The sequence below is a fragment of the Triturus cristatus genome, chromosome 8, assembly GCF_964204655.1.
Source record: "Triturus cristatus chromosome 8, aTriCri1.1, whole genome shotgun sequence".
In the NCBI taxonomy this organism is placed as follows: Eukaryota; Metazoa; Chordata; class Amphibia; order Caudata; family Salamandridae; genus Triturus; species Triturus cristatus.
The window spans coordinates 835,180,743-835,208,012 of NC_140591.1; the positions used below are offsets into that span (position 1 = coordinate 835,180,743).

Sequence of the window (27,270 nt, forward strand, 5' to 3'; positions counted from 1 at the left end):
AGGCATTGTTGGGGTGTTGGTTCTCTCATGCCACTTGTCTGCCCTATCCAGACTATTGGATGTACTGCCTTGGGCTGGAAGGGTTGAGGCAAGGACAGAAAAGGGTTAAAGGAGAAACAGATTTTAAAAGGTCTACTGTTGTCTCAGTGGTAACCCAGACAACTTTGGCCTACAAAAACATAAGAGACTGCCATGGATAAGCTCAACAACTTGTGCATACCAAAACGTGCTACACAAACAAATCCCACACTCTGAGGGATGTGTGGCGTACCAGTCACGAGGCAACCTACCCAACCTGGGGCGTAGGTAAAAGGGCCTGTATCCCACAGTTGTCAATCAATTGCCACCAACTATTAAGTCGTGTCGTGGCCTGATATGGGCCTGTACTGGCCAATGTTAAAATACGTTTATCTCAGTGAACCTCATCTCCACCATAGTTGAGTACTCTGTTGAGGAGCAACTTGCACAAAAGCAGAGCACCTACGGGGGGACTAGTGATAAGAATCTCCTGTGGGGGGAAAACATACCAAGTCAGTCCGAAATGCTGAAATGAGGAGCAACGAAGCATCACTTGGCTACTGCACCAGGTTTTTAAAACCCTGCAGCTGCAAGAAGGAATTTGAGCAGCGGGGTGACTGTAAAGGGAGGCAGAAACGAGCTTGAAAGAAGCGAGTGGCCCAGCTATGGTGCATTTGTGCGGCTCTGCAAAAAAGTGCATGAGCTTTGTAGAAGTGCACGAATGTCCAGAATGTGTTTACATAGGGGAATGGAATGGAGGAGATCGACAGAGCATGTTTAAAACACCATGTATGCACCAGTGAAATAATTATATGGTTGGTGAGGTGATGTTAATAAGCAGGACTATGATCATATGTAGCGAAGCGGGCCCAGAACATCAGGGCACAGATCCTTCAATGCACTCTTCCGGCATAATGCACAGTTACCTCTACCGTGTTCTCTATTTGTCGGTGCTGAAGCTCCCAAGTTACACGGCGTCTGCAGAGCGAGCTGCACCTTCCAGCATCGTTCTCTTTTTTTTTTTTTCTTCATGCATGGGCGGCAGAGATGCGTTAAGACAGCATCTCTCTCCCGCCATCTGATGAATTCTGTCACGCGGCGCTCCGCGCGCCCCAGCTGGGGAGCAGGCCAGCATTGCCCGGCGACCCCGCAGCGGTGACTCCGGCGCGAGCGCATCCCCGGCTGCGCAGCGCAGCAGAGGAGGAGGAGGCTACTGACTGCCCGCGCGCTCGGCTGCACCTCGCGCCACAGCCAGGGGAGTCATTGGCATGCAGGGCTGCGGAGCACTGCCGCAGAGCAGGCGGCCGTGGAAGGGGCATGCTCGCCCTGCAGCTCTGTTTCACAAGAGGATGTGATCCGGCCGAGACCCGGAGACATGGCCCTGGACGCCCTGCTGCAGAGATTACAGGCGGTTTACCGAGGCACAGGTAGGAGGAGCCGCAGGGCTTTAATAATCCTCTTTAATGCGCAGCGCGGCCATGGGTCTCGGGCATTTAATGAAATAATTTAGGATGAAGGTGGCACATTGTACTGATTGGGTGACCTTGCACAGCGCGGGCGGCTCATCGGCAGTCTGCACGCTGAAGGGGGCCATTCAGTTTGGAATTTATAATGATAATTCCGATGTGGGCTCTGGTGGCATCTGCTCTGTGCGGTTTACTGATGTGTAAGTGTAAGTCTAATCATTGAACGGTGATTCGCCTCGCAGGATCTGCGAGTAGGATAGTGATTATTCCTGAATGGCCGGGGCAAAGGAAGTGATAGGTTAAAATGGGACGATTGTTTCACACAGTTGTACAATTATAAACCAGTGGAAGGCAGCATCCCACACGCCGCACGGTATATATATAAACGTTTTTATCGTGTACATAAGGACTTACCTGCCTGTCTGTCTGCACACCTGCTTCTATATCTCCTTGTTTCACCTGCTTCCCTATCTCCTTGTTTCACCTGTCTGTCTATCTTTGTATCTCGTCTCTTCGTCTGTCCGTGTGTCCATACATCACTCCCTGGCTCTCCACCTGCCTGTCTTTACGTCTATCAGTCTTTTTGTCTGCATCTCTGAGTATCGTTTTCCATATCTTTGCCTCTGTGTTTTTGTAGGACTGCAAATTATATCTGTCTTTGTATATTTCTGTCTTTGTCTGTCTGCCTTGTTGACAGGCACTCACTCACGAGTGGACAGGCTGACAGACAGGTAATCTAGCAACTGGTATTCCTCCCTATTTGTCTTTAATTTGTTCTGTCTTCTAATTGTCAGTCCACCATTTTACCTTTCTGTATGCCTAGCCTGATGCTCTACCTACCTTCCTTTACGGACCTTATTATGCAGTACTAGCTTTGAGATCCCGAAGGAAAATACCAAGGAGCGCGAACTGCTATAATCATGCTGTCTATATCACCCCTCCTTATACGGCCTGGATTACGTTAAACTGTACAGCACAGTGTGATTCCATACACTGTCTGCATCTCGTGGTAATATGTCTGATAGTTGCTGCTTATGTGATTCAATTTCTGTTGCAGCATTAAAACTTACACATAATCGATAAAGCACAAGCCATGTCTGCTCCCACTGTGACGGTTCCGTCCCAGATCCGACTCTCCTCAGGATTCAGGTGATGCTATAGGGGGTCCACCTCTCGACGTCCCCAACTCCTGCACTAATGGCACGGAAGGTTGGAGCAATCAAGCGAGGGAAGGGAAGGATGGGAACAGCAGGGAGTAGAACCTGTAAAGAAAACAAACATACAAACACAAATGAAGCGTCAAAACATATATGCTACACTCATCAATTCTCGCTAGTGACACCAGATCCTTGCAGGCTGATGGCTGGATTAGGAATGTTTTACATTTGCCGGTAGCACTATTACCTCATACACATACCACCAAATAAACAGAAGCAGGCACCTTACAGGCATCAGCTAAGAAACTCAGGCCACCACCACCCTCTGCAGAATTACTGATTGCCCCTTTAAAGAGCTGCGTGTAAGTTTAGAAACACCCGGAGCCTCTCCTTAAATCCCCCAGAGTCTCGCTTTGGAAACGTAGAAAAGCTTTCGTAGGTCACTTGTGAGGCAATAGCGATCGTTCAGAAAAAGCGATAATAACAACCTGGTTCAACCTGGCTAGACGAGGTTACTATTCCCTCAGACTATGCGTCCATACGGTTTCATAAGTAGTGTGTTCTGAGCCGCTTATCTGTTGTGGTTTAATACACCACCCTTGGACTCAAATACTCAGACGTAAATTTAACAAGCTCCTCCACCGGTGGATTAGGTGTAAGAGCGGAATTCACTGGCAGGTTTCCCGGCGTATCGCCAGGACTACAGCGTTCCCGGCACCACCAAAGACAGTGTCGGTGTGCAGGGGATAAAGGCCTCTAGTCCGAGTGGGAGACTTAGGCCGAAAATACCTGGCGTTTCGCGCTCCGGTCCCGGAGCGCTGCCTTTGGCTCTGGCTTTCCCCGAAGTAAGGGAAGATACGCGTCTACCGCCGCTCGTCTCAGCGGGGCAGGCGCATTAGGCGAGTCTGAGCACAGCAGTCGGGGCTTCGTTCCAAAAATGACCGGAGACGTGTGATCTCTCCACAGGAACCGGTCCAAGGTCCAAAGGTACTGCTCCGAGCCCCTCGGAACGGGATTAAAAAATGACAGACACGCCAATTAGGAATTATGCACAGCGTCCTGCCTGCGTCTCGTCTTCTTTATGCTCACGGCTCCGCCCATGCTATCCCCGGGGATTCTGGGGATCGTAGGCGATGTAGGCGCGCGATGCCCGAATCATTACACCCACAACATTTGTTGAGGTTGTTCTGTAAGAGGAACACAAAGTGATGAACAGCCACTCGCCTCCCTCTGTAAGGGTTTCTAGGAATTTGTAAATATTACATGACCTTGTACTCACTATGAATAAACACTGCTCCTGTTATGCCGCTTTCACTCCAAGTTCTGTAAATGGAAATGGCTCACACATACGTGTAAATAGTCCCAGCAGTGGTCAGAGGAACCTGTTTCCTAGCACGTTAGGGTAATACTCAATAGTTTCTGCAAATATTCCTCTACTGTTTTCTGGCACAGGTTTGAATTTCCCCAAGAGTGCAAGTTTGGCAGAGTGAGAGGGGTTTTGTAGAGTGAAATCCATACCATCCTTTCTTACAGTGGCATCCTACATACAATTTGCCTCCATGAGCCCACATGGGGCGTATCTCTCTTTACCTTGAATATATTCCACGGATCCCAATTTATTATAGAGGCGGCTCACTGTGTGGAAGAGCCTTGCTTGTTTCACAAGTTCCCAACAAATCTTCTCCAAAGGGAATAATGAGAGTGAGCAGGGAGACATTAATAATGTTATTTCTGAGGGCTCCCCGACACGTTATGGTTGGAGGAGGCACTACAGAGCTTTTTCCTGGGATTTACCAATGAAGGAAAGAGAGGAAGAGACTCAAAAAAGTTATTTAAGAACTATTTCATCACCATCTTAATAATACATTCTCATTATTACATTCCACTCCTAAAACGGTGTAGCCCCCTCAATAGGAATACATAGTCAATTTCTACCAATAATTACACATAAGGGATATTTGAAATTAAAACTCGATAGGTGAACATCTTTTTCTTAGACCCATCCCCCCAGTTACACAATGAAATCAAATTCCCATATTACAGCGTTGCAGACTTGCCCTGCTCTTGGCGGGCAGCATGATTTGGCGTCCTCTACTGTGCAAAACAGACCAAGTGTCTTCAGTGGGAAGATGGATTTGCTCTGGAGTACACTGGTGGGGCACACTGGACACTAAGCACATGTTCTTAGTACTACCTTCATATGCTGGGATTCACGAACTGCCATGAGCGTAATGTGAGCGAAAACTCCTTGCAGATTCTGGAAGAGAAAACTATCCGTAGGATACCAATGCATTTCCACAAACCATTTGAATTTTTGCATTTAATTTATTTACAATGCGCAACATTGTAAGATAAAATCGAGCTTCAAGGGAAGTGGGAATAAAACATGCAGGAATAACATTAAAATAAATGTACAAAAATCAGAAAATATCATCAATGTACAAATAAAACAATAGAACTCCCTTTGCTAAATGTGCCCCTGGCACTCATAAGCGCAATAGAGCCATATGTTGGTAGTAATGATGCATAATTGGATTGATGTAATTCTTACTTAAACCACATTCAAGCACACTTGCCTCCAATTAGTGGTAGCCCAAAAAGCTGGTCCAGTCATGATCTTGACTGCCCGATCACAACATCAGTGCATATTTAATATCAGCATCCCAAAATCTTGGCACGTGTTTTCTCCCAAACATTCTCTGGGTGCCTTTAGCGTAAATCAGTCCATGCTGGAATTGTGGTCAATTCACTGTTAATGCATGTTGACGTTTTGATGTCTGGTTTTGTGCATATAGTGTTTTTGTGGTCGAAAGTAGTTTCTGGAATTCTCAAATAGTGTTTGGATCCCCTAAAGTGTACAGCTGTTTAAACACTTATGGGAATTTACAACCTGAGGAAGATGAACGTGGATACGTTGTAAGCTAACTAGTGGCGTCATGAAATAGTGTGTTGTGGTCATGTTACCTATTGGCGATATTTTTTTTTCCAACATTAAACAATATGCATGAATACATATTTCTGTTTTCGGGATAATTATTTCTTGTGTTTCCTATAATAGTTGATGTTCAAGTACAGGTCATTCTCATTATGGACTTCCTTATATTATTATACTAATCTCGATGACTTTACATTTTGGCATGCCTTTATTGGTATTTTAAGGAATACCCAAAATGAATATTCACACATTCGATTAAAGGTCAGCACTCCCAGTATCCATCACGTTAAGCATTACTTTTTAGAACCAAGCATAAGGCTACAGGAATTACATAGCCCTTTTTTCAACTGTGTAAACCTCCATAAAGTCAGGCAGTGGCTAACACCAAAATGATGCACTTTGCAACGTTGCTCTCAAGTCCCCTTGAGAAGTTTCGGTCACGCCTGCAGAAGGAATCAGAAAAGGATACAGTGGTGCACAGAACCACAGTACAATCAAAAGAGCCTTCATAGTTCAACGGAACGTTTGCAGCAGGGGCGGCTCCTCCGATATGGCGGAGGAGCGTTGCCCCCCCCCACCGCCAGCACCTTCCAAATTATGAAAAGTAAAAAGATAATAACATGGGTTTAAAACCTGTTTTATTATCGTTTCTTTTCCCCATGCCGAGTCTTGGGGGCGGGGCCACAGTGGCACTGAGGGGAGTGGTATGTGCACTCCTTTCACTGCACATGACGGTTTGGCCGGCCATCTCAGGCTGGCCAAACCATCATGCACAGTGAAATTCTCTCCAACCCAGCAACGCTGAAGCATTGGGGAGAGCAGGCAGATACTCAGTCTGTCCTCGAGAGCAAATCGAGTGCGCTCAGGCCAATCCTGAAGCTGCTCTCATGTGTGAGAGCAGCTTCAGGATTGGCTGCAGGGCGGGCCGTGAGCCTGTGCCTTCGGAAGAGGAGAGGAGCGGAGGAGCGTGACGCGATGGTGGAGGGCAGCAGGTACCTAAACATTTTTTTTTTTACATTTATGTGCCATTTTCCACCTCCTACCCCCGACCCCCCTGCCTCTTATCCCCGATACAAGCTGCGCCTGGTTTGCAAACATACAACCTTCACCTCATTTCGGACATATATTGACACAATGTTTCCCACATACACCATCAGTCTTGATGGGTAGCGACTGACGACTATCCCCTGAGACCCAGTAGTGTGTTCAATAACACTTACATCCTTAGACAGTCCAGTGTTAGGTGGGACCGATGATCATCTGGCATTATTGGTTTTCACCAGGAGTTTCATTATTGTTCAATATGCGCACAATCTTGGTACACCTGCACCATCTGAAGCTTCTGGTCAGGTTACAGAAGTCTGCAAAGGTGAGTGATCAAACAAGAGCCCGTGCACAGATGCTGCAGAGCATATTGGGGTGGTGAGGAGGCTTATATTTCAAATTGAAAAAACACATAGTGTAAGAAACTTGGAAATTTAAGATGAATGGTATGAAGCATCATACAAATATGACATTAGTAAGTGTGCATGATGGGATGCCTTGCAAGGGTAATTTTACTCAGTATTTCCTCTGCAAGAATGTATTGCAATAATCCTTCCCATTTCCTCCTTTATGAAGTGAGATCGGCGTTTTTTGCCTCTAGTTTATACAATAAGATTGGATCGAAGGGTTCAGAGTGGTTTGAGAGTGAGCAACGTGCATGTAAAAGATGAGGTGCAGAAGAGGGCAGCTTTCCTTGAGTCCTCAAGGCATATATATCCAGTTGACATGAAATGATCAAATTTGGCATTGAGCCTCATTGTTGTAGTCTCTGACTCTGGGGATTTCAGTCCTGCTGAAATTATTATTTCTTTCTTTCTCAATTACGCTAGTCTTTCCATTATCTCTATTTCAATTTAGGCAGGCCCATATTTATGTACACTAGTAGAGCTGTTGCTCTCAGGAACAGGGAAGGGTTTGGTTTCTCTGCTCAAATTTCCACACTCACTGACTAGTGAAATAGATCCTTAGAGTGATAGAAATTTCCTCTCTCTCAATTCCTTTTCTCAGAACACACCCTCGGTTATGTACAGTAAAACTCAAGGTATGGTAGGAAAACAGAACAAGGCAGGGCCTGGAGGTAGGGCCAGGCAGCCTGTCCTCTGTCCTGTGACAGAAACTGCTGTGAGTATGAACAGTGGGATGGCAGGGCATGCTATAGAATGGACAGTGGGTAACCTGGGTATTGTGCAAGCATTCAGGGTATAAAACAGAATGGTGCAAGTGATTTTAAGTTATTAACATAAAATACCACTCTTAACTTTTAATTGATGAACATCACCGTATCAAATTTGTTTATTTCTTGGATATGGTTTTTGTTATATGAGGCCTCTCCAAACAACAATATTGTGACTGAAATGATATTACCAATAAGTAACACTGATGAAATGACCTTCATTATTCAGATATTTTCTTATGGAAAACTCCACTTTTCCCTTTTCCAGGATTTTTTGTAATATTTGTAGGCACTGACCAGGGTGAAGCATGTCCCTCTCAAAGTAACTGGAAAGGCACATTTTATTTTATGTTTGTCGATAATACATTTCTCATTCAAACGCAGGTGGGTCTCTATTGCTTATTTAACACATTGGAGTCCTACAATTAAATAAAACACCTTGAGGTATGTACTTGCCGAAAAGGCGCTTTAACACCTCATCAGGGATAGCAAGCGCTATACAGATGCAAACCTTTTTCCCTCTTCTATACCTCCACTAACCTTCTTGTTAGACCTGTCAGCCCTAGGGTGGTCTTTCCCTGTGTTTTGCCCTTGCCTCATTTTTTCCACCCTCTTTTTCGTTGGCCTTAGGTCTCCGAGCACCTTTCCATTGCTAATCAGTGTTAAGGTGCAGGTGCTCTCTTCCCCCAATATGGCTGCCACAGGCCCCTGCTACTGCGGAGTGGCCTTTTTAGTAGCACCCTAGTTGCCAGGAGCTGGATGGGACCCTACAACATTGTTGCGACACCAGCCCGCCTTTTTTCTCCTATAGCTAGAGTGGGGAAGCTCCTGGAACCTGCTGGAACCTTCTATAAGAAGGGTGGGGTTCACTTTTTCCGCCTTAGAGAGTGGTCACCTGACCTAGGGATACTTAAGGAAAGGAGGGAACATTTTTAGTCAGTTGGGGCGACGCAGACCTGGGGGAACCTACGCAGGAGTTTTAGGCAGTAGGGCCTAGTCAGGGACCTATGCCACTGAAAGTGACAGGGCTTAGGTGCTGCCTTTTAAGTTGAGTGAGGGATCCTGAGCTAGCCCACTGATCTGGCCCAGCGGGAGGGGAACCCAGGGCCAACCTACCAAGCCAGACTGAGAACTCCCTTCAGTCACCAACTCAATCTACCCCCCCCAAGGAACCAAACTACTAAGGGCGCCAGAACCAACAAGCGCCAAGAGGACCTTCAAACTTACCCCAGAAACTTACCACAGAAACTTACCACAGAGACTTACCACAGAGACTTACCACAGAACTGCTGGGGGATCGACCAGGTACCTGCGCTGTGCCACTCCTGCGCTCCCTGACTTAACCTGGGCTCCCTCCCCTAGCTTGTTCTGCCACTGGTGTGTGGCCTGCCACCTCCCAGCCTACCTGCCCCGAGCTGGGGCGTCACTGTGAGAGTAAGAGGGCGCTGGGCGCTGAACAAACCGCTACCCCCCAAGCTGCAGGCCAGCCCTTAATTTCTTCCACCCCCGTCGGGGATACCAAAAAGGAATAGCTCACCGCTGTGGCTCTGGGCCGAGTAGATTGTCCCCTGCCATCACCGGGGCCCGCGGAGAAGCCCGGGGTCCCGTCGCTGCCGTCGCAGCCGATGTAACGCGGCCCCCAAGGCGGAGAAGGCTGCCGGAGCTCAGCGAAGGCCTTGTTAGGCCGGAAGCCATCTAGCAAGGGCCGCGCGAGGCCCTGAAGCCGAGGCCTGTGTCACCTGACGGGGGCGGACTCCTCAACGCCGCGCCCGCCGCTTCGAGATTCGCTAACCGGGCCGCGCCCCCGCAGGCCGCACTGCCATTGGCGGCTACGGGCGCGCCTCTGCCGCGGCCCCTCAGCGGTGCGGAGATCGTAGGCTGACGGGGAGATCCGCCGGAGGCCCCGCAACACTGGACTCCCAGCCCGTCATCTGAGGGCCCTTCCACGAAGCCTCCCCGGTCCCGGACGGAGCCGGGAAGCTCACACAGCGAGCGGGAGGGGCTCCGAGAAGAGTGAGCCCCCGGCTGCCGGAATCCGCCGCAAGGGCCTGCAAGGCCGAAGCTCCAGGTAAACCCCGGGGAGGAGGGCCCGCTTGGCCCCCCAACTACCCAGAAGTGGGGATAGGCCGGCCCATGGCCCCCTTGACACGCGCCCGGTGAAGGGCGAAGCGTTTGCCTGAGAAGCAGGATATCTTGGAGACACTGGTTAACCCTCCCTGTTAGGAGGTTGTACACCTGCTTGACTGAGTAGCGCTTCCATGTAATGCCCGGTTTCATGCCTCAATGTAATGCCATGTTTCATGCTTCAATGTAATGCCATGTTTCATGCTTCAATGTAATGCCATGTTTAGTGCTTCAGCGATATGCAGTGTTTAGCGCTTCCGTGATAGGCAGTGTTTAGCGCTTCCATGACCCGCAATGTTTAACGCTCTAAAGAATTACCCAGTTCGGCGCTTCAATGACCTGCAATGTTTAATGCTAATGAATTGCCCTGTGCAGCGCTCTGCATAAATGCTGTGTTTGACGCTCTCAAGGATCGCCAGGTGCCGCGCTGTGATTCAATGCCAGGTTTTGATGTTTTAATGAACTGCCAAATCTATTTCTAATGCAATACTTGGATCCTAATGTTGATCTAGATAAAGCTGATTGGTTTTATTCAACCTACCGGTGTGGTGTCAATTATTGCGTGCGTTTCCTGCCTCAGTGGATGTGTGTGCTGTATGGTCACTTTACACATAAGCCTTTGGGTGCCTACCTGCTCGCGCCACGCTACCCCCATAGGGCCTGGTGACCCCGGGTCCTACACTTCTCAATCCAAATAACTGACTAACATATCCACCACTCAAAGTACTTTCATATTTCACTATACTAGCTCACTACTAATCCTTTATGGGTTCCGGAGTAGCGTGCTATTCACAGAAAAAGCACTTTGACGCCTCGTCAGGGGTAGCAAGTATTATATAAATGCAATTACAATACAGTTACAATGCAATACAATTGTAGCCTTTGGAAGAAAGAACTTCAAGTATAGATGTTTTTGAGATTCAGGGAAGGTATGAAAAGACTCTCACTGTGAGCAAATAAGAGTCTGGTCGTGGGATTGTCTTGCAGGAATAAAAAAAGAACCTTAAACAAAGCTATTTTAGCCTCTTTTGGTAAAAATGAAACAGAGTTTATCTAACGCCATTATTTTACTTGAGCTCTGTGTAATTACCATACATTATCATGGTGTCATTTTCTCAGCTAACAGGCTTGTTTTGTGGGAAAGTAAGCCTTTTCTTTTCATTCAATTTTTCATTTACTTAAAAATATACCTGGGGCTCCTATCAGGTTGGAGTTCGGCCTCAAAAGTATCTTATTAAGGACTTAGGAGACTACTGCGCTTTATTAAGAAATAATTCCAAAGTCAAAGGTGGAAATTAAGGCTTGAGTTAATGTGGCTGATTCACAAAAACTTTTTATGTGTGCAGGAAGGAGTACTACAGGAGTACTCTTTTACGTACTCCTACATGCCTTTCTAAATTGATGCGAAATGTCAAACTTTCCACAGGTGAAAGCACAGAGGGATCAGTCCGTGCTATTTGGTCTAATTGTACATGAATATTCCCTAAATATTTCCATGTTTATTCCCAGTAATTATATGTCATTCCTTACATCCAAAAAGACTATTTTTGCAGGACAGAACACAATATAGGACATCCTGCATAAACAAATGCAAATATACATGCATCTTATGAACAAGTCATGAGGTTTTTTTGTTTTGATCATGGATGTCCTATATTGTGCTATGTCCTGAAGAAGACCACTATTGGATGCATGGAATGATACATAATAACTAGTATGGGTGAAACGTCAATGCTTTAGAAGACACAGCTTGTACTACCTACACCCGGTTTGCGATTTTGAATGACAGTGAACCAGCAAACATAGGGTGGAAGCAAATTAAACATAACAAAGCGCCATCAATATCTGATAAAGGACTATTTATAGTACTTTTTCATACACTGGACACACACTTTTTTGTTCCCCATATTCCACTGCACAAGAACATCCTGTTCTAGCTCAAATTTGATGTCACAGCTACAAACAGTAAATGCTTTGAATATATATATATTATATACATTTTATTAAAAAAGCATGAGCCTAGTGTGATTTATTCACAAGAAAGGTTTTGTGGTTAACAGGGGATTGTTATATAACTTCTATGTAGGAATATATTTGAGAAAGAAATTAAAAGAATTCCGAATGAACCACGCTTGGATATACTAATTATGTACCCAGGTTCTGAGGAACACAGGGTTTTCACCATTAATTAATTAATATCTTCATGGTGATAGGCAAGATTTCTGAATATAAATTAGTTTTCATGTGTATCAATGTCCCGATCTTAAATGAGGCATATTGTAAAATATCTTTGGTTTTATTAATAATAATTGTAACAATAACTTTGCCTATCTCTGCAGCCCTAGCCTTCTGCCCTCTACATCTCCGCTCTTTGTAAGCTGAGGATGAAACAGTAATATGGAGGGATTTGGTTTTCCTTGCCCCCCCTTTATGGGACATTTCCTTCATCTTCCCAAAGACTTTGATCAACATCAGAAAGGCCCGTTTGAGGTAGAAGAAACCTCGTGGGACCTGATGTAATTTTCCTCGCCTCTCTTCGATTCTGTAGGTAGACACTGTCAAGATATTGGGCACAGCAATCAGAAGCCTCTCTCAGATGAGGCAGGGTCAAGTGGCTCTCTCTTATTCCTAAATGGTACTTTGTGAAACTCAACAACCTTCACCAGCCAACTCTTAACAACTTTGAGTGTCGTCTACTGCATAATGATAGAAACATATCAAACTAATAGCTTACATCGGGATTTAGCCTTGCAGTCAACACCTCTGAAGTAAAATTTGTAGTACCTTAGAGCTAAAATACAAGTTGGATGGTTTTCCAAGATTCTGACCAAACGATCAGGTGCGAGCCAAATTGTACACAAGAGTCACAGGTTCACTGTCTCCTGAATACGAAAAAACAACAAATGGATAGGATTGAGGGTTGAGGGTGTTCTGTTTCCCTCCATTTCACTGAAACAAAAAGTGATGTGTTCGAGATAGGCTTGTGTAGTGTGGGGTTCAAGTGGGGTTTGATAAAACAGTAGCCCAGGAATCTTGCTCAATGTGTATTTATACAAAGATTTCTCTGTGTAGTTTGAGCTTTCTTGGCAGTATTACACATCCTCTGTTTATAAAACTGTTATTTGTCATGCATAGTGTATACAGTGAGGATTCAAATCAGTGTCGGTATCCAGATTTTTGGAGGACCCATCCCAGGTCCATTAAAAGATAAAATGGTGATTAAGATGCAGGAACCAGTCCAGGCCAATATTTCTTTATTTCGGTTATTCACCATAAAAGAACAAACACAGATATATACAAATAGATTAAAAACGATAAAAACATTTAAAAAAGAGATAAAACAGTTCATCTGAGATGTTAGTTTTTAAATTAAAATGATGGTGAGAAAGTCAGTCACAATCCAGTCCTTGGTTTTGTATATTGAGGAAGTTCCTCCTGGCCCAACACATGGAATTTAAAAAACGTGAGACCGCAAAAACTATATGGGAATCTGTTTTGTATTTTAAAAGTCTAAATGCTTCCATGCAATGGGTTGTGCCTAGGTTTTTATATAACTGTACCAACCATCTTTGTCTTATTGAGTGATATCCCGGGCAAAAAAAGAACACATGGAGTTCAGACTCAACACACATGTTACAGGCTCGGCACCCACTTGGATTACCACCCGACCATTTACACGTAAAAGAATGCAAGGGGAAACAGCCGCGGCGAAACTGCACATATAATTTCCTGCCTGATGCCGGGCGGATTACGTCAAGACATGACTGCAACTTACAAGTGTCTTTTACATCCAGGAAGAGTGATGTGAGGGAGCCGTGGGCGGGTTCTGCGTGGAGTTTTGCAGTTAATCTGTCTCAGTAGCTAGAGCTTAGTAATTTGCGTGATGTTCTCAAACAAGCTATGTCAGGGTTATCCCTTAGTTCGTTTAGGCCTATTGCATAAAGGGCCTCCCTGAAAAATAGAAGCCATGGCAACTTTTCTGAGCCGGGGCGTTTCAGGATTTCCAGTAGCTCTGATCTATACTCCGCCAGTTCCGGTGTTACCCAGAGGCGCCGCCTAAAGAGTAATGGCCTGCAGCCAATTTCCTCAGCAACAGATCTCAGCCCTAGGTCCATACGCAGTGGAACCAAAGGGGAGCTTATCGGTAGTCTGAATAATTGTTTGAGGAATTTGTTCTCAGTAATGACCAGAGGCCTATAGTTAGAGTGTCCCAAAGTTCAGCCACATATAGGGCAGCACTCCATTGGACTTACTGATTTGGGCCCCCCAGGTCATGTTTTCAGTAAGTGTTAGACCCAAGTAATCGAATACAGAGACCTGCTCCAGAGGAGTGCCTTTCATGTGCGGGTTGGGGCGTGTAGATTTGCTAGGGTTGAAGATCATAAACTTTGTTTTATTGATATTGATCTCTAGTCCCCTGGTCCTACAAAACTCACAAAACCTATCTAAGATTCTTTGGATACCCATTGGGGACTTAGAGAGGAGGAGGGTATCGTGTGCAAACATCATGGCAGGAATTTGCTTTTGAGCAATTTTAGGAGCGTCTGTATCCTTACAAACTCTCAGCGCATCTATCAAACCCTTGATGTATATTCAGAACAGAGTGGGGGCAAGCACACTTCCCTGTCTGACTCCCCTGTTTACAGGGATGGGCTGTGTCAGTTCCCCATATTTCCCATATCTAATTTGGGCATAATTTCCATTATGTAGTCGTCTCAATATGTTTAAAAGGTAGGGGGGAAGTCCCAACTCACTTAAAACCCTCCATAAAGCATCTCTGGGTACCAGGTCGAATGCACTCTTCAAGTCAACAAAGACCAGATACAGGCTACCCCCTTCTAGATGGACTGTTTTCCAATAGAGAAGCTGGGGCCTGAAAATCTGATCTATTGTTGATGTTTTCTCCCTAAAACCAGCCTGCAAAGGGGTCAGGATCTTTTGTTCCTCCAGCCAGGATTGCAGATGAACTAAAAGAATCCTGGCATAGACTTTCTGTGAGACATCGATCAAGCTGATCGGTCTGTAATTTGCCGATGATAAAGGAGATCCCTTCTTATATACCGGGATGATCTCAGCACCTATGCAGGTTGCGGGAAGGGCCATTCCCTGCAGGATGGCGTTGAAGATCACCCAAAAATAAGGGCCCCAGATCTTAGGTTCAGCCCGATACAGAGCCCCTGGAATCTTATCCAAGCTGGCATCCTTGCCACGTACTATTTTATTTAAGGCTTTACAGACTTCTGTTAGGGATATCTCAGGAGTGACTATCTCAGACCTCAGGGTGATCGGAGTTGCTAGGGTCTGACTTTTCTCTGTGTCATCTTGTGAGGCATAGGGGGCTAGGAAGTGCTCTCTCCATCAGTCAGCCACGATATTTGGCTCAAGGGCCACTTGGCCATTGTTAAAACCAGTAGTTACAATGCTCCAGAATAATTTCATGTCTTTGGATTCCAGAGCCGATTTCTAGCTGTCTCACTGATCTGTTTCCCACATGGATTTAGCAACTGCAATAGTGAATTTACAATGATACGTGGCTGCTTTTACTGTGGTATGGCACTTTTTTTTAAGGCCTCTATTAATGCCTTTTTGGCTGCCTGGCAATTTTCGTTAAACCAAGATTGCCTTGGCGTCCTCCCACGACCTCTGGTACACGTTATCTAAAACGTCTCCTCCTGCTTTGTGGTTGTGGATTCATTAATCGTTGCAACCTCTTTAAGAGAAGCAGCAAGGTCTCCAAACTTCACTATCTCCGATTGGGCCTCAATGTTGGGAATAATGGCATCAAATAAGAGAGCCATTTTTCCGTGCGATTTTTCCACCCAGGCCCACCTAACTTTCCACCTATTGTTTGAAAGGGTCATACTGTGGTCAGCAGCGGATAATTTTGCAGTTTTATTTCCAATAAATGGGAGATTGAGTGCGAGTAGTAAGGCATTATGGTCGCTATCATGTCGCGGACAGACAGTAAAATCTTTGGCCAGAGGCCAAAGCCTAGTTTCCAAAAAGATATATTCCAAGATAGAGGAGTGGCCAGCTCTGTTAAAGGTGTGGGTCCCAGGAGAGTCCGAGCCAAAGCTACCATAGCAGGCTCGCAAAGAATACTTTAGTGCCTTGATTTGTAGTGCCAGTGGTGTCCAGGCCCTGACTGGGGGAAGATTGGTCTCGGGGATAGCCCACATCTCATCCTCCTCTATTACAGGTGCACCCATTAGGTCTTTCAGTGGTTCAAATTGGTAGTTTATATCGCCTCCCAGCACTACTAAAGCATTATTCGGGAGGCTAGCTAGATTATCGAGATGTTCTAGGGTTGCTGACTCCTGGCCAATCTTAACCGGACTCGAATATATGTTAATTAAGGCGATTTTTAACTCTGTATTGAACGTCCGTACAAGGCACATTATGTCTGGGGAGATATGCAGCACTAGGGTAATCCTACATCCAAGATGACTCCCAACCCACGTGCAAAGCCCACCCGATGTTCTTCCTCGTCCCTTGGTTACAGCCGGTATGTGGAATGAGGCAAAACCCTTGCTGGTTGAATTCTCCACAGACCAGGTTTCCTGGAACAAGCAGATATCACACGTTTCCACAAACCACCCCAGTCAGGGCAATAAAGCTTGTTTTTGATGCCTGCCACATTCCAGGATACAATCTTGAGATCATTTGCTGCGCTACTAGTAACTATAGGGTCCCCCTGCACTTGATTCTTTAGAAGGACTGCAGTGTCTGGAGTCACTGCAGTACCTATGGTTATTACTTGAAGCTTATTCAGGGAATCAGAGGTTAGCTTGGTGTCTACCCCCCTGTCTATATTGCCAATTTTTTCCCTGTTTTCACGTGGATGGTTCTGGGCTTGTAGGTGTGTGATATTACCGGATTGTGTATCTTTAATGGTGATGGAAGGTTTAAGGCTAACAGTGGTAGTTGGATTTATGGGAGGTTCAAAGGGGGCAGTTACCCCTGTGTGAGCATTTTCAATGGCCATGGTGAGGTCGTTTTCTGGGGGGCTAGATGGCTTCTTCATAGGGTCCAGGGCCCTTTCCACTAAGTGGTCCCTCGCATAAGAAGACCAAGATGGCCACTTAGCCGAAAGTCAATCAACCTCTTCTAGGGCCCCAAATCTGTTCACCAGGGGCAAGTTGAAGACATTGGGTTGCATTTGAGGGGGAACCTGACCTGATATTATCCGAGTCTGACGCCATGCTTCTTGTCTAGATCTGAGATCATCCCTGTCATCGTGAAAAAATGCTGGTACATAAAAGTGGGTGAGTGGGGAGAGCCTAATAGCAGAACCTGTAGATGGAAAACAATGCTGAAATGCAATAGATTTTGCACAATGGTGGTGTTTCTAAAGTTGACTATAACACAGTCCCCCATAACATCTTTAGGTCTGTTTCCCACCCAACCCACTCTGCGTGTCAAGAGTATTTCACCAGCATTAACGTAGTAAAATTGGCTATGTCTAGCAAACAGGTGTAAACATTTGTTCTTTAACTCAAAATGTGTTTCCTTCTGGCCTTCTTTAAGAGATGGAACTCCAGTGAGAACAATGACATATGGGGTTGAGGCTGGTGGGAGGTTTAGTGTTGGCAGGTCCATCCCTATCCTGCCTCTCAGTCTCTTCGTCCCCCCTTTATCAGAAGATGTCCCAGAGGTACCCTCTTTCACAGGTGCACTATCCCTTGCATTGCATTGTGACGCTTCTCACACTGTATACTTTGAACTTCCTGGCTGACATTTGGGTCCCCGCAAGGAGGATTGAACTTCTCTTTGGTCTCAGTTGTTCCAGGTTCTGCGGGATCTACAGTCACTTTACTGATCTCTCTTGCCGATGTAGAGGGCTTAGGTGCTGTCCCAGCAGTACAGGTGCATGTGGTAGAGATTCGGTCAAATCGGGCAGATACCTGGGCATGTTCCTCCCTTATAATGACTCAAATTTGGCCTCGTAAAGATTCCAGCATGGGAGCTACCCAAGCTGGTGGTGTCAAATCCGTAAGCTGAGGTTCACTCTCTGGTGCAGTCGGGTCTGACCCGTCTCCTGAGTACACCAACAAACCATCGTTGGTCTTCTTTCGCTTGACCCCAGCCTTAGTTGTCTTAGTAGGCTGCCTTGAGTAGGTGGGCTTGATTGTACCCTTAGTGGCTCCCCTCCTTCTGGTGACCACTTTGGGGCTTGAGCCAGTGTCCAGCCCTGGAGTCAAGGTCAATTTTGTTGTTTCGGAGGATCAGTCTATGCCATATTGCGTGATAAGGAAGTCTGTGATAGTGCTGATCTGGGGGAGATCCGGGGTCAGTGACAGTCTGCATTCAGTAAGTTCGATCTCAGTGGCCACAACACCTATTGCCCTTTGGAGCATTCTGTCAATGGATGTCTGCGGTAAAGAGGGGGGTACGAGCTGCGGGGGTGTATGACATAGAGCGGTTGTTGTCTGCTTCCCCATACCAGCAGATTTAGCTGTATACGATGAGGGGAACCCTTGATCAATGTAAATGTAACTAGACTGGACAGGTGAATGCCCCACCAAACTTTTGTGCCAGGGTAGTGCGAGAGGAGAATCAGACAGACATAGTTCAAAACAAATGCGGCTAAGAGAAAAGAGACTGGAAATACTTACAATTTAGTCCCAGGGGTGCCCTCACTATGGCCGAAGGAAGCCCATATTTAGTTTTCATGTGCTTTGGCTGGTTGCGGCCACGTTAGAACAAGCCGTCCGGGGAGCTTGAAGATTAAAAGTGGAATAAAACAAAACCAAGAGAGGGGGCCCAGCCCAGGCTCGACCGGCCGTGGACAGGTGCAAACGGGCCCGCCCTTGGCCCGGGATTTGCCCATGGATGAAGGGAGAAATTCTATGGCTGGAAGTCAAGCTCTGCATGGAAATAATAGCTGAATGTATGTATCCTTCCCTTTTGCAATGTGCCACACGGGCTTTGTAACCATGGCCTGTGTTCCGACCAGTAGCATCGTTGGCAGTAACGAGGAGGCATTCCTAGGTTCCCTGAAAATTGAGGCCCAGAGAAGATGGTTGCTGATCCCACATTTGAGGAAGATGGCTTTATTTGCCAACTGCCAGTTGATGGCACCATAAGCAAGACACTGACAGTAGACATCAGTTGAGCCCCCATACATCTCAGGAGAGAGGTCTTGTATCACTTACACCTGTTCATGCTATTTGAAACTAAAGTTTGCCCACTACATGGCCCCCAATACGAGATTGCTGCGAACGCCATTGTGGTATTCATGCACCGGCAATGAGAGCGGGTTTCAGTAATTCTGCGATCCTGAAAATTATTGTTCAACCTTACTGTTAATCAGGTTTGTACACATCATAATACAGTACATTGCAGAGCTTTCTGAACCACAGCTGCTAATTTGCAGTTAATGCAAAAGTCTGTCAGGAGTCAATGAAGGTCATGGAGAGAAAGAGTATGTGGACTGATTCAGCAGCACATGCTGCAGTCTACAGGTTAAAAATGCAGAGAGCAGTGCATGTTGTGACCTTTGTACAGCCTAGCATCATTGATAGGATAGCATGGGTTACGGATTCTATGCTGAGAGAAGTGGTGTCAATCCCCTAACTACCTACGGACAGGAGAACCCTCTGTTACCAAGGCTGCAGTTCAAGTTTTCATATTAAGGCTTGAGCTGAAGAGAACCACAAGAATTGTAAACTTATTTAATTCATAACTTTGGCTTTAGATCCAGGTGTTAATGTATGGTTAAGAGAGATGTTACTCATCGGTAGTAATTCTAGCACTCTTTTTCATTTCCAACTCCCGGCAGTATTCCTTCTCTGGCTCACCTGAAGCAATAACGGTGCTTCCAGATGGCTTTTTTATTCTGAACCAGTGCTTTAAAAGGGGAATAAATAAGTGCAGGTACTCATTAATATGAGCTAGCGACGTGGCGAGTGGGCGGGGCTTATGGCGACATATGATGATACATAATGACTTCTATATCAGTTCCAGCAACTATGAAAAACACATGAGAAATGTGTTTATGTAAACAAAACAGGTTAACTCATTACACAAAATGAAACCCAAATAGGATGATATGTGAACAGTTCCTCGTTTTGTAATATTTGCTGGTGTTTGGCACAATACTATATACACTCAGTCTCGCTCTCTCTCTCTCTCTCTCTTAAAACAATTTTAAACTCCTTACCTCCCATGATTTTCTAAATTGCCTCGGTCCATGTGTTACCTCCATACCTGTGTTTGTACAAATTCACACAATAGTGTGAATGTGATTAACAGCACAGGGCCTAAATGGGCCCTCCACTGTCAAACACAGTGTGATGGTGAACACAGGGACATCATCATGCAAATGATCCCATGCTGAATAGTTCAACAGCTGCTCTGCTCAGGAATATAGAAGCGCCTTGGCGGTCAGATAAGTTCCAATTATGACAGTCGAGTGCTCACCAGTACTAGCAGCCAGTGAAGAGAGTATCATGAGTATTGGTACTCTCCTCAGCAGTATTTAGAAGTGGCGGTACTAACTGGGATAAAAATAATAAGTGCCGGGACTCAGTATCTGTGAGTACCGGCCCATTTAAAACAATGCCACTGCCCTTTTCCCTACAACCAGGCTCTTCCGGTCTCTTGCTGGCTCCGCGCCTTTACATTCACATGTCCTCTCCACTTGCCTCTAATCTTTACCCAGCCTCTAAGCTTCTCTCACTAGTTCTGCTCCTCTTCCTCCCACCTTTTGCTTACTCTCCACAAGTCTTACATTTTCTCCCTGGTTTTTCCGTACTTGTCTCCTGTTCTCCCCTTCATGCTGTACTCATCCCCTAAATTTGCCATCTGGAAAATTAAGTTAAGAAATGCACCAGATTTATGACTTTACAGAAATGTTCCTTGAATGCAGCTTGCATGCTTTTCTTATTAAATTCGTTATGAAAGCCTGCGCACTTTGATTCCATAAACCTGCTGCAAAGTGGATCTAAAGGCATTGGTGAGCAGGCTGAGGCTTATGCGCCGGGTGTTCTGTTTGTTTAAAAAATGACTTATCACACAATTGCATCTCACCCCTCCCTGTCATGCCTTAAATTTCTTTAAATCATATGCTATGAAGAATCTTCTGATGATCTCCCACACTTTCACCTCCCTCCCTGGTTGCTGCACTTCTTAACGATTACTGCATTCAACTGCCCTCACACCCGATGGATCGCCATGCAGTTGTTTAAATGCATTTTAAACAATTGCCAGGATCTTAAAGGAAACTGCTTTCATTGCCTGTTCAGTTTCAGTTAAAGTAATGCAAATTATTGGCTCTGCAGCCTGAGTTTTGTTGCTAATAGTTCAGACTGTAAGACATGCGTCCCTCTGTGTTTGCTGAGCATATAGTGCTTAGAAATGAACTGATAAAGTCTACGCGCTTTAGGTGGTGATTAATGTGGGTTATAGTCACTTAAGCCAATTATCGACCTCGGAAAGATAAACACCTGACCAACAGTGAAGGGTCTGTCTAGACCCTGCGCTGTTAATCACAGCGTGACGCACGGCAAGCCCTCTTAGACCCCTGCAGTCTCAGGCCATTCACATGGACGCTGCTGGAATCTCCAGCAGCGACTCAGCTCCTGAGAAGCAGAGCGACATCTACCCTGTGCTAGAGGAGATAAACAACCGGAGCCTGCAGTGCCATCTATTAGGGTACCGGTACTCTCCCTGGCTAATGAGAAGTGCCGGTACTGAGGGCCAGAAAATTCAGAAGTGTCGGTACTCAGTACTGGTGAGTACCGGCCCATTTAAAGCACTGTTCTGAACTAAGGGGATGGTGTCGTAACGGAATAAATGGTCCGTATTCCGGTTGGTATGTTCATGTAGTTTATTAAGTAATTAATAAATGAAGTAAGGTACAAATAACGAAAGAACAAGGTAAGTAAGAAAACCCCAACAGGAGCAGCCTGCTTGCTGCTCAGCCCTACTCTCAACTGACATTCATGCACGCATACAACACTCTATGACCTCATTCACTCATGCTAACATTCCACACCATACACTGGCTGAACAGCAAGCTAGAAGCCAACACAACAGATGGTATGGTTATGATTGAGTAGTGGAGCTTTGAGGTACAGATACCTCTTACCTGGTCATGTTCTGAGATATGTAGAAGGTATGCACGTCTTATGCCCTAGCCACATGTATGTTAATCTGTTAGGGCGCATTCCTGTTCTGATATCACAGCAGGTTGGAAGTTTCGGTTCAACTTGTTGGTAATGAAAAGGAGCTATGTGCTAAATGTAACACATTCTACAGTACTACTACTACTTTACTACATTTATGTAGAATGCTTCATCGGGAGAGTCTCTAGTTGCTGGTTTTAGCTACCCACATATTGGAGTGTGAGACTCAAGGCTGTAAAGAAGGAACTTTCCATGTAAAAGAGCAGTGGCAGCTGCTACTTAACGAGGGGGGCAGGTCAGGAGGGGGCAGTAAATAAAAAATATTTAAAAAGTAAACACGTCGGAATTCTACAGATATATGCAGGTCGAGACATGCGCTACAGGCGACTATCCCTGCAGGTACCATCCTGGCCGAGGCCATTCCCCTGGAGGATAGATTATTGACTGAGTATATGCATAAAAGGGCCACCTCATTTACCTATCGTAAGCTGGTGAACAATCTGCCGGACCCTATGTTGGCACTTAAGCGGAAATGGGTCATAGACCTGGGGGAGTTGGATGATGGAGAATGGCAGGAGGCGCTGTCATCCCCTCGGGAGGTGGCAATACCGGCACGCTTGCGGTTGATACAATTGAAAATACTTCATCATACATATTACACTAGAGTGACCCTCTTTAAAATAGGGATGGCTGCGCACCAATTTTGTCTGAGGGGCTGTGGGGAGGAGGGTACCTTCTATCACACGATATGGGAATGTCCGAAGATTAGGGCATACTGGATCAAGATAATGAGGACTATGTCACAAACCGTGGCGGAATCAGCGCTTCCAGAACCGAAAGAATGCCTATTAAACATATGGTAACCGACTGATCTAACCCACCCAGCGCAAGACTGGGTAACGATGGGAACCGTGGTGGCTAAGAGAAATATTGCAAGGCGGTGGGGATCGAATGACGTACCTACACTGCGAGATTGGTGTAAGGACATGGACGAAGCCATGGTAGCAGAAAGGGCGGTGTATGTGCACCGGGGATGCCCCCAGAAATGGACAAGAATCTGGGGAGACTGGAATAAATTTAGAGGATACATTTGTGACCCACCAGGATTAGAGAATGTACAAAGGTCAGAATAGAGATGTGGGAGGAAAGGGGATGGGGGCGGTGGGCGGGAACGTTGTTAAATGTTCACTGGAGTTCTGTCCACATATTGATGTCATAAAGGTTAAAATGTATTGGTGCTGCCAAAAGACAACAATGTATAGATCATGTGAAATGTGGATGCCCTATGTTTCTAAAAAAAAGCAAACACCTACCTGCAGGCCGAAGGCTGCCTCTCGGCCCTCTTCGACTCTTTGGTCGACTCCAGGAGCAGGAACCAGAAAGCACACTAGCTCCCAGACTCCCCTAGCCAATCACGATGCTGCGTAACAGCAGTGTTGTGATCAGTCTGAACGCCATGGTTCGGCGCTCAGAGAGGGACTGGGAGGCTGTGCATATTCTCTACGCTGGCTGTGCAATACAGCTGGTGGAGAACATGCATAGGGCGCATGACAGTTTGACTGGCTGTAGACATGCGCACTTAAGAGAGTGCCCACTACTCCTCCCGCTGTTCCTGTGACAGAACTGTCCTGTCATGTCCCTAACCAGCTGAGCCATAATGGAAAAATAAAATGATAACATTCCGTTGTTATAATTTTATTTTATATGTTTTAACTGCTCACAGAGCAGCGGGGTGACGTTCCTCCGCCTTGAGGAGGAGCTGCCGCTGTAAAAGGGTCTTAGACATTGAAAGCATATAAACGTCTAGGACGGTCTATATGAAAGTTTTTCGGGATGTTTGTTGTTGGCATTCACAAAAGCACAAAATATCAAAGTGGATCGTGGTATTCTGGCTATGTGGAAGATACCAGAAAAACAATAGAGAGAGTGAGGGTAATGAGGATCCCGAACCCCCGGTCTGGATATGAGTATATAACAAAGGAGGGAGAAAGATTCAGTCGAAAGAGATTCAATCGAAAAGAAGGGGGAGAGATAGAGAAAGGAATAATTCAGAGCAAAAGAATATCCTATTTGGAAAAAGGCCCATCACTCACCAACCTGGTTGGTGACATGCTTCATCATCTGGGTCCCACCCTGACCGCCGAATGCCGTCAGGGTGTGCTTCAACGCCTGGAATTCCAGCGGAGCGGGTTTTCGTGTATATGGGTGAGTGAAAACGTGAGTGAGGAAAAATAAAAATGATATTTAAAAGTGTCAGCGGTGATCTTCCTAATAATTTAATATGAAGTCACTTGGCGCAATTAAAAACTGTGAATAGATATCGTAACTGGTATTAATGGCCAGTGATATCAGTGTTGGTGTGTGTGTATGACCACACACACACACCAACACTGATATCACTGATACCACATAAGAGACCTAAGGAGCCCAACTTAACAGACATTGAAGTACTCAAAGGGGAAGTTAATCGCATCACTCACCATCAAAATATGATTCTTCTTTCTTCTATCTGTGAAATGGCTTGATAGTTCTGAATTTGAGCAATTGGAAAATGTTTTACTGCTGCCCCAATGTGGGAGGAGAGGGGGTGGTCAACAGCACAATGGGATGCTATAACATTGATGAGTACCTCAAGGCTTCACCAAAAATAAGTATAAGGGGAAGGTAAATTTCCCTGATTGCCCGCTTCCACTTAAGACCCCAAAAATGTAATTCTGTCTTGGGTCTGTTCAACTGAAAACTAAATATCCTGGGCCCAAGTGTATCCAGATGAATAGTTGTATCACAACAGTTTTTCTCCATTTCATGTAGATACATGAAATGGAGAACCCACATTTAACAGGGCAGTGAAATATTGGAACCTTAAGGAACCCTGAATTCAGTCACGACCACTCTGCATAGGAAATGTCATAAAAAAACACATGAGAGGGGCAACCAAACAGAGAGCAAAATCAACAGAGGGCCATTTTGGAACCATTCAACATCTACAACTAGCCTTTCTAGTAGGATTGTGTGGTATATAATGTTGAACACTGCTTTTAGGTCAAATACGGCCAAATGCATGTCTACTTCCTCATCCAGCACTCTCAAGGCCTCATCCCAGATTGCTGATATAGCTGTCTGGATCATGTATTTTACTGGAAACAAGAATGACAAGGTGAAACGTAATAATGTCAGACAACGATTTTTTCCTTCATCCCGACAATTACTTAAGATAAATGATAAAACTGAAATTCGCCAGTGTGATAGGATCCAAATTGTCCTTTTTCAGGAAAGGCAACACAGTATTTTTTTCAAAGCAGCGAGGGACTTCTCCATTGTTGTTGTGTTTAATCATCAGTGAGTATACTAAAGGGGCTGTATTGGCATGAAGTTTTGTGATCCATGCTGCAAGGGATCCAAATGAGGATCGTGGAAGGGAGGATAATAAGATTTCCAAAGATAGCAAACCTGAGGATAAATGCAATGGTGGATAGAAAGTGATCAGGAGTTTTAGGTGGTTGATTGAACAGCAGCCGCTTATCAGTTGAGGTCAATACGTAGATTGCAGTTACCAAAAAGTGCACATCTGTGTATCCACATTTTACCCCTTTGGCCTGTGTACATTGACAATCTGATGAAAAGTCACAAAGACCTGAAGGTGTGCGCCTGGAAATCTACAAACATTTTAGATTTTCAGGCAGACTTCTAGTTCTTCAAACACATTTAGTGTTCTACATGGCAGAGACTTAACAGAAGTATGCATTTCAGAAATGCATTTTAAGTTCCAATATCTTTCTCTGCTGGAAATATATTTCCCCAGTGGTGCAAAACCTTCCTCTATATTTACAAAAAATATAAATGTATACCCTTCTCTTTCCTGTCCTGGAAAATACCTTGTCTTATCTTCCTTTTTACAGAAGTAACTTTGTGTTCCAGGTTGTGTTCCAAGTTGAGAAACCACCTTCAAAATATTTGTGAAAAAAATTTGAGAGTTGTGAATGTTCACAGGATTTTGCATGACCATCCTCGGAGTACTTACGTTACAGCCCATAACCCTACGATTATTAGTGTAGACAATCGTCCAGGCTGAACTGTCTATATTCTTATGTCCAATTTGTGATCAAAACGTTTCCCAATACATTTGTCATTTGTAAGTCGGTTTGTGAGCAAACGTACACCAATTTCAGAGTCTGGGAATCTTCACTTACATATCAGTTGTTTTGCATATATATGTCCTGTTAACGTATGCAAAAAAGTTTGTGAATATGTCTCAAGAAAATGTCAGCTAAGTGTAACACTTACTACTGTTTAACTTTTACAGAAATAAAATGATAGAGTACCATTTCCCTGGTCAATGTCTGATATCCATTTATTCTGTCTAATCTAATCTAATAAGTCCTCAGACCATCTCCCACTCTCCAGGGTTCTACCAATGAAGGTATTAGATCTAGTTTCATCCTAAATATAAAAGGAAATATTTACTTTAATCATTCCAATTCTGCCTCATATTTGTAATACTTCATCCACTGTGTTTGCATCTTGTTTCTCTAAAGGTGCACTTCTCTCGAGTTCAAATTATCAGTCTGTTTTCCTTTAGGATCTTGATCTAACATACTCCTAGAAGCCAACTCCTGCATTCAAGGTATTGGGCGGTAGTCTCCTTACACCAGTGGCTTCCATGCCTAGACTTGTCTTATTTGTTCTGAAATCCCCTGATGTTTAAGCATTACCACGAACAATCTAGATGTAATTTTGAGGCAAATCTGTACTTCTGACATATTTCCAAAGACAGTATTCTTTTTTGATGGGGGTTTCAGATTCAAACCTCTTCAACTTACCTCCCCTATAAAATGTAAATAATCATAAAGGAATTTGTTTTGGAATCACTGGATGTGTGTCTACAGATAAATCCTTCTGCTGAATTCCTCTCAAGCATTCTTAAATATATAAAGTGCATACAAGAGTCTATTACCAAAAAATACCAGACCAAAAAAGATATGGAAACGCTGTTTTCTAAACTTCCCAGTGTACTATCAATTACTAATATAATGATTCCTGCTTATGTCTAAAACCATAACGCCCCATCAGTTTTAATTAGTCAGTGATCTATTTCTTTTGGTAGATCTTCTACTCTGGCCCTATACCTATTAATAATATGGTCGCAGCCCACCGCTGAATAAGATGACCATGTCAACATCATGAACCGGATTGGAATTTAGAACATAGGCATCCATTCTGGCAT

The 27,270-nt window shown here is 45.0% G+C and overlaps 1 protein-coding gene across 10 annotated transcripts in view; it reads left to right on the top strand.

The window, feature by feature from the left end:
• The window catches only part of MCF2L (MCF.2 cell line derived transforming sequence like), a 927,044-nt gene that overhangs the window by 210,378 nt on the left and 689,396 nt on the right, over nt 1-27,270 (top strand). Inside the window, exon 1 of one of the 10 annotated variants that reach the window (XM_085622313.1) lies at nt 1,297-1,445. The exons of the other annotated variants lie outside the window; for them this stretch is intronic. Coding sequence (XP_085478439.1) covers nt 1,394-1,445 — 52 coding nt within the window. The 5' untranslated portion in view covers nt 1,297-1,393. Of the gene's footprint in view, nt 1-1,296; nt 1,446-27,270 lie in introns of those variants that run through there. 10 annotated transcript variants of the gene reach the window in all.